Here is an 8673-nt window from a genome sequence, read left to right as displayed (position 1 = left end):
TTTTTTATTTTTTTAAATTATTTATTTTTTAAAAAAAATAATTTTTAAAATTTTTTAAAACATTTTTTTACATTTTTTAATAATTTTTTACATTTTTTCTCTTTTTTTCATGTTTTTTCTTATCGAAGGGTATTTTTGATAAAAAAATTCGTTAACCCCGGAATCAACAAAAACTTTAGTTTTCTGAGGTTTTCCGATTCCGGGCTGTATGACCCTTTTGCTGATGTGTCGGGCATGGAATATTACTTGGGAATCATCGAATACCTAAACCAAACAAGGTTTTTATTGATAACCTTGGATGGATAACCAAGGTTATCAAGAATAACTCCGAACCAAACGCACCCTTAAGACGTATAAGACACTAGCCTGGCAACCATAGGGCTTGTTTATTTGTTCTTCACCTGATGCTAAGTGCATCTGTCAGATCTTTCCCATCCCCCATATTATTTTATCCCTTATGTCCAATGATACAACCAGTTGACAAAAAAGGCTCAGCTAGTGCAATGAAAGGGAGTAATTGCAACACAGAACTTCATAAAGAACCATATTAAATAAAATTGAAGAGTACTTAAAATTTGATTAACTCGATCTAAATGTTAGGAGCAATATAATATTATACGAAGTTTAATGGTGGGATAAGATCTATATACCGGACTTCAAACTAGTTGTCTCATAACTATAGTAAGCAAAATGAAGACAAGGAGGACTAATATGGGATTCAAAATAGAGCTGGAACATAGTTATCAATCATAATTGACTGAAATATAGCACGAAAGAATACACGAAGGCTTACCGCCAGGAAGATCACAAGTCTTTGGATAGAAAAGCAATCTAGTATTACAAGGGTTACAGGCAATTGCAACTAAAGGTTTGGGATTCTAGACCTTGGAAGCAAGGTTGGCCAGATCTTACTGTCACCTTGAGCTGAAGCAAAGCTGTAAGCGGAATGGAAGCCACTGGGCGGCTTCAGACTCCTTGCTGGGGAAGGAGTATGCCTATATAAACAGCTTATACTCTTTCTAAGATTAGATGATTTTTGCAGCAATAACCTAGAATCAAATCAAAAGTGAACACCACCCCATGTCTACCAAATACTGACGAGAGATCTGTTGCATTGGTTGCAGTTGATCTATGAGGAAGAAGAGTCAGGGCAGTGGAAGACGAGATCAATGTTGCTTCTGTTAATTTGGGAAAGGAACAATAACCACCTTCTGGTCATGAAGTCCTCGTGCACAATCTAGTGGAGGTTCTGCAGGGAAGACAAGACCTGATGCAAGGAAGAATGAAGCCTGCTATGAAGGAGCGGGAGCAGTGATGTGATTTGCAGGCTAGAAAAACACCATCATAAGGAAAGGGGCGTAGTTCTAAGGGTTCACACATAAGTGAGGGAATCTGTGGAGTGGGTCAAGCACATGCTGATCACACAACATCGGCGGATGCCTTCTCGATGGAGTCGGCAATGGCTGAAATGGGGTAGCACTAGTGGGTGAGTCAGGGCCAAAGGTGATCACTTGCAAAGGACCACATAATAGTTGAGATGTCAGAAGCTTGCAAACAAGTGAAGAAAAAAAAGCTTTGTTTTGTAAACAATGTCCTAATGTGGGCAAACTAAGGATGACAATGGATAATGATCTCGTCTGGAAGTTGAGTCAGACAGACATTGGCTGTGTTGTTGTTGGTGTTGACGAAAAGTCGTTGAGACGTATGACTGACCTGGTGGCTGGTACCTCCTGAAAATGTTCCCACGGGTGGATGACGGAGGGTGATGACGGGGACGATGAAGCGAGAGTTCTGCACACACTCAGACAAGCCGCCTTCACGTTACAGATCAAGAACCAGGGAAAAAGTCCCCGAATCAGGTCCTCCGACGTTCAAGTCAGGTACTTTTCCCCTAGAAATACAGTGAAAGGACAAAAAGTAAAAGACAAGTGTGAAAAGACGAGTGAGTGTACCTGCGTAGAGACAAAACCTCCCTTTTTATATGACAGTGGGTACTTCTGGAGTCTGACGAGTGTCAGAGAATGTCGAGTGTCAGGATTTGTCTAGCGGTTAATGACACATGACATCTTCCTATAGGTTTAAGGAGGAATCGGTAGGCAATGAACCCTAGACCGTTAACATACTCCCTGACATGCGATGATTATTCTCTGACGGGTTGTTACAATTCCCTGACTTGATTGTCGTATAGTGTATGCTCACCTCGGTCTGTTAAGTCATATAGTGTATGTTCGCCCCGGTCTGTTGACCTTAGACTAGATCCTCGTACCTACAAATCTTGACCTGTAAGCACAGACCTGTATTCCCTGGCGCATTCCCTGACTTGTGTTTGTTGTCCCGTAAATCTAGATCTGTACGTCTTGCCCTGCATTTGCCATTCGGTCTATCCTGGTAGATCCAGACCTGCACCTACGGCCCTGTCAATTGAGGCCTTCGCTTGTCGTTCCTCAAGTCTCGTCCCGTATGCACAGCCCTGCTCCGTATTTTATCTTGTACGTCCTGAATCGTATGTCTTGGCCCTCATTTCCTGTTCTGCCTGTCTCGTCCTGTAAATTCTGACCCGTAAGTCTTAGTCCGCATATCCTGACCTGTACGACCTGGTCCGTATATCCCGACCTATACGTCCTGGTTCGTATATCCTATTATACATGTTTATAAGTCCTAACTTGTATCCCGTAAGTCCTGAATCGTACATCTTACCTACTCGCCATGCAGGCCTAACCCCTGAATATCACTTATGTCCAACCTGGACCGTCCTATAATCTGGACTTCTGACCACCACGTAGGCTTGACTTCTGACCGCCACGTGGGCATGACTTCTGACCGCCTCGTGGGCTTGACTTCTGGCCGCCCCGTGGGCTTGACTTCCAACTACGTCAACTATCCAATCCTACCATCATGCACCGTATCACAAGTCTCCCCCTCAAGTCTAGTTGAAGGAGACTCCAGTCCGACTGACTAGACCCAAGTCCCGTTCTTACCTAACCTTGCCTTTGTGTCTCTTGAACTGCTAACCCTTTTTCCCAATATCTCACTCAGAATTCATTACCCTTCCTAAGTGAGACTTTATTGCATGCGTGTCCACTCCACAATCCTCAATCCTGCTATTTTTCCATAAATGCCACATTATTTTCCAAATATCCTCACATGTTCTGAAGTTCACTCTTCATATTCCCCTTCTTTAAAAAAGGGGTCGCGTGTACTGCTACCTTCACTTTCCTCATGCTACCTTCCTCTTTATTCATGGAATCAGACGAGGTATCCTCTTTGCGCCATCAACTCACCCATTTGACCCAGTTGCTAACTCACAAATATGAGGCCCTGCTCGAAATGATGCAGAGTAGGGACCTTAAGTCCTCTCTCCGTCGGGAAATGGAAGAACTTTGGCTGACGGCTAAATCCAGGACTCGAGCCAAGACAGCTCTAAATCATAAGGCTCATTCAGACCTGAGAAGTCAGACTCATTTTATTGCCTATCTGAAACTGAAGCATGAGGATATTATAACCCTCCTGCAAGAGGAAAGCTGAATAAAAGACGAAACCATTGCCCATCTACAAAGCAGCATCCAATGTATCAAGGAGGAACTGGGTCAAGCGGGGGCTCATTTGGCGAGGAAGGACTAGGCTTCCCAATCTTGTAGCAATGTGAACCCTTGAAAGATGTTCCTCCGCTCTTACTAAATAAACAGTGTTTTCCTCATTATCTGTCTATGAGGGTATGAGTTTGTACTCCCTTGTTTCTCCTGTTATCATGTTCCACAGACGTATGCTCCCCAAGAAAATTTTCTAGAAAAGATAATTTAATTGAGTGCCTCAGCTATCTCCGTATCAATAATCATTTTAATTTCTTAGATCTTAATTTAGAATCCTTATGTCCCTTATGTCACCTAAGTGAACTAAAAAAAAAATCTTTGTAAAGCAAACTATTTGATGTCAGCACACAAAGTGCTATTTATTATTTTTCCTAAATATTGACTCATATTATCGATCAACAATTCACCATAGCAATTAACTTTTAACTAGATTCATATGGTCCAATTAGTATATAAATAAATATGTAGAATTTTATTTATTTTCATTTAAACACGTTCAATTCACCATCAATATTAAATCGCATTTGTCTGACAAGAGTGCCTAATAACTAGATATCCATTAGTGATGCCTAACAAATTTATTCAATCTCATGGGCATTCGTAAATACTCTATTTTGGATAGCTATCTTACTACTATTATTCCTAGTTGACTTTGCAAATCTACAAAATATGCAAGGCATGAATCATCCCTAAAATCTAAACTATGTCAATAATTGTCTTGCTGAACATTAATTAGCACAACATAGTTAAGGGCCACGGTAAAGAGAGTTGGCACTCACCTCTCATAAATTTCAAAGCATGACTAGGATAAGCATTGAATAATTGAAGTACAACCTTAGAATAATAATGATGAGAGAAGTTGTCACCTTGCTAGGATATTTCCTTGAAGTTTCGTGGTGAAGGAAAAATTACAAAGGAAAAAAATTATAGTATCATGAGCGAGCATATGGTAGGTGGGATGAATTATACAAAGATCAGGAATTTACGTCCCGACAATCCTGAATTTTAACCCCACAACCTGATGTGACAAGCATCCCACATCCAAAGAAACCTCTTAACAAAAAGACTAGATGGATGAGCAACTTATAAGACGTGGCGCTCTAACTCATCAATCAACCTTCAACAAAGCAACACGATCTTGTATTTTGGACTAGTTTAGTAGATATTCAGAAGCATCGTATAGCAGATGATGCAAAAATATACTTGCTTAAAAAGATTAATTTGTAAAACTTAAAAATTCTGTAAATCTTTGCTTAAATACACTAAATTGTAAAACTTACAAACAATACTTATTCTGAAAAATGAAATTTCAAATTCTAAAAACCCAAAATAAAAAAATTAAAAAAAAATTAACTTGGTTGCGCAACTTTGTTCAAGTGTGCGGGCAACCACCAGCCGAATTGATTGACCAAAGTCTCTCCCATGACCTTTCGGTGCGCACGATAAAACATTGCATTGTTTGGCCGGATAATTCAATGCTAGACGCCGTGTCGTTGATGCCATGCCTACCATTGACTAATGAACGGTTCCAGTTCACATGAAATCAACTTGAGATTTTTCAATTAAATTCCAACTTGGCCTTTTGATGCCAATTAAATGATAGCAAAAGAAGTCAAAATTTACTGCCCGTAAAGTATATTAGTGTAATGCCGTCACGTTAAACATTGCAGACGAATTAATTAACCAACCGCATCTTGAAGGGGCAAAAGAAACATGATAGGATTAACAGGCAATATATTTGCATAATAATTTCTCTCTGGAGCTCCAGACATGTGAACTTATATACAAATATTTTTGCCCATCTGTTACAACTACATAAACAAGAAAAAAAAACCATACAAATTACCGTAATTAAGATTAAACTAATTTTTTAATTTTGAACTTTGATATTTTGACGTCGCACATTCGTCCTTAGACAAATGACTATTTGCAGGAGCCAACGCGGAATCCTAGCAACGCCGCGTTCCTCAAACCCAACGCCGAGTGAAAAAGCCCGCTAACGGCGTGAGATAACTCGTCCAGACCCTCCGTCAAAGCACCCGTCGCTTTCTTGGTGTCTTCAATGGATTTCCGTAACGTCTCCGTCATGTCTTCGCCGTTTGTTGAGATCACGTCCGTCAATTTTTGGACGGCCGCTTGGGCCGCATCCAGCTCCGCGGCGAACCAGTCGCCGACGAGCTTGTGCGATATCGCCGCGGCGAGATCGTGGTACTCCTTCGCCCAGGGCAGGTCGGAAGGGACGCGAACGGCGGCGAGATGCTCGCTGCCGCCGAGGGCGGCCACGAGGGCGCCGACGATCAGGGAGGAAACCGCCGCGACGGCGTAGATCGCTCTCCGGGCAACTGATAACTTGCCTTTCGGAGGGTTAGCCGGGGCCAGGGATTTCACTAGGTCGACGGCGGATGGCTTGATGGCGCGACGGGGGCCGACGGTCCACTCCTCCAGGGAGTCCCGCGCCTTACGCAGCCTCTCAGCGTCGCGGCCTCCATCGGAGGAGGCGAGGATGTGGAGGGCGAAGCGGAGATGGAGGCGCCGACGGAGGAGGCGGTCGATCTCGGCAGAGGCGGCGTTGCAGGCGTCAAGGAGGGCAACGCCCGAGTCGAGGTGGCCAGCGAGGGCGTCACGATCGGAAGAGGAAACGGGGGCGTCAGCCAGGAGGGCGGCCGCATCATCGAGGGTGAGAGCGAGGACGCGGACGGCGCGGGTGAGCCATGAGAGTGAGGCGGTGTCTAGGTGCAGATCGGCCAGGCGGGCGGCGAGGGCGTCTTCGAAGGAACGCGCTAAGGAAGCCGGCGGCGATTTCGGCGGAGACGAGGCGAAGAAAGGGAACCGGTAGGCGGAGGCATCCTTGTGCACGAATAACATGGTGGAGAACTTGTCGGTTGAAGATTTGAGATAGAAGAAGAAGAAGAAGAGGAGAAAGAATTAGAGCCTCAAATCGCTACAAGGAGAGAATAAAGAGGGCGAATATAACTGGAGAAATAGACGAAAGGAAAGAGGCGAGAAATAGGACGGAAGTGACGTGGACAGCTCATCCACCGCTTGGAAGTTGGAATTGTCCGCTCCAGACCTGCGTCGCGAGTTGAATCGCGAATTAAGCAACGGGTGGAGGTGCAGCACATGGTTTTGGCGCACCGTGTGTCGAATCTCGACTAAAGTAGCTTGAGGAGCCGTTGGTTGGTCAACGCGGCATAAATTTTAGTAAAAATTAAATAAAATAGTGTTAATCAATATTAAAATAATTTTAATTAACATTAGAACCGTTTTGCAGTGAAATAGTTTTTAATTAGTAATGGAGCAATTATAATTTGAGTTAAAATTATTCTAACAATATTGTATAGTACAGTAAAAAAATATTCTTTTTAATGATATATTGAGATGAAGTACGTCTTTGATAGCTTTTGAATCTATCCAATAAGGAAAATAAAAAAAATGCCTTTTTAATTCTTATCAAAAGAAAGATTAGCACGCCAGAACAAAGATAAGCCCAACGTAACTCTACCCGTCCAGATTTAGTACGTCGCTATCACGGAACTCGCGCGTTTGAGACAGTGTCGCAGCTGGTACAGCCTTTAGTAACCGCCTTTTACGGGTTCGTGTTTTTATATAATTTTATTTTTACCCAGAAAAATTTTCCACTCCTTTTTTATAAATAAAAAAATATATTATTTGATTATAAATATTTTCTCTAAAAATTGAATCGTTCGATGAGATATATTTATAAAACATAAATTTAATTATTTAATCGGAACATGACTCCAACAAAATATAAAGCGCCGAGTCGAACGACTTGTATGAGAAAGCCAGCCAAGTCTCCCCTCTCTGTTATTAGAGCACGATGTGGGTCCAGCTCAGCTGTAGGTGAGTTTTAATCATTTAATTTTCTGCACCTCGAGTCAATCCATAGAACCCATCGGCATGCGAGGGAGGTGGCGGGTCCAAGCGGGCCGGCCACGAAGAAAAGGCCGAAATAGACCGGGTCATCGACTTGGATTAGGTGCATTATTCAGATTTCAGACCATTAATTTAACACGAATGACGAAATGGAGCGACCGAGTGGGCCCGCTCGCGTTTGGCTCCGTGCAGGAAAATCAATTACCCCTCGAGGCCACGTGGCGCGTTGTGGTTGGTCGATCCAGCTATTGGCGGTGCGTCGTGATAAGCACGAATTGAAGAAAAAAAACATGTGATCGGTTCCACAGCTTCAAAGTTGGATTGGATTGAATCTGCAATGACGGAGCAAATAGCTCATCTCCTCATTTGACTTTTAAACGACTCTAGTGCCGTTGACAACAGAATAAGTCAACACGCCACTCAGTCAAAAATTAAACGATCGTTGGACCGCGTTGGAGGAGCTCATGGCGCGTTTGGAGTTGGACGAAGCAAATGGCAATGGAAATTACTGCTGCTCTAATTATTTTTCATGATCTTGTTCTCTGTAAAGAGAAAGAAAATGCATTTCATGATCTGGAGCTACTTCCTCAGTACGGAGAGAAAGCAGTCCATTTCAAGTGCTCCATTGAGAGGTGTCGTAAATTAATCCATCAATTAATTAATTAGTTTCTGTGTGGGAAAAAGATGCCTTCGACTTTTGGCTGCCTCTGGCGCATGGCTTCGAGTGCTAAGTGAAGAGCAAAGAGAAGAAAGCTGCTGCAGGGTCAATGAATCGATGCCTGAGACACTGTGTTTCATCTTCGTCTTCCTCTCTTCATTCAAAAAGAAGGTGGCGGCTTTATGTTCTCCTCCCGCAGCCACCAATTGTTGCACATTTTGAAGCGTAATGCTTTGGCAGATGCGTTTTCAATGCAAAGTGAATTCAGAATGAGTTTACGAGTGATATCGAAAATACTATATGAAGAATAAATGGTTGAATTTGAATAAAGCTAAATTTTTTTATTCTTTCATAAACATTCGCAACTCTCCCTCTCTCTGTATATATATATAGGTTGGCATCTATTTAAGCCGACAGTGGTCCGACCTTCTCCCACTGCTTTGCTTCTTCTTCTCCTATTTTTTTCTTGATTTTCTTGCGTTTATTTTATCAGGTTGAATTGTTGTTCTTCCATCTGAAGTTGTAGCAGAT

The 8673-nt window shown here is 42.6% G+C and overlaps 1 protein-coding gene across 1 annotated transcript; it reads right to left on the bottom strand.

Annotated features, from left to right (window-relative positions):
• Positions 1-5513: 5513 nt before the first annotated feature.
• Positions 5514-6455, bottom strand: LOC122050307 (UPF0496 protein 4-like). Its single transcript, XM_042611224.1, has one exon. The coding sequence runs from the start codon at positions 6453-6455 to the stop codon at positions 5514-5516; it is 942 nt and encodes a 313-aa protein (XP_042467158.1).
• Between the last annotated feature and the right edge of the window lie 2218 nt (positions 6456-8673).

This window comes from Zingiber officinale, chromosome 3A, assembly GCF_018446385.1.
Source record: "Zingiber officinale cultivar Zhangliang chromosome 3A, Zo_v1.1, whole genome shotgun sequence".
NCBI classification, from domain to species: domain Eukaryota; kingdom Viridiplantae; phylum Streptophyta; class Magnoliopsida; order Zingiberales; family Zingiberaceae; genus Zingiber; species Zingiber officinale.
Note: the sequence above shows the minus strand (reverse complement) of the source record. Positions and strands in the feature narration are given on the sequence as shown.

Excerpts from the sequence above, each read along its gene's own strand:
- LOC122050307 (XM_042611224.1), bottom strand. The coding sequence starts at position 6,455 with ATGTTATTCGTGCACAAGGATGCCTCCGCCTACCGGTTCCCTTTCTTC.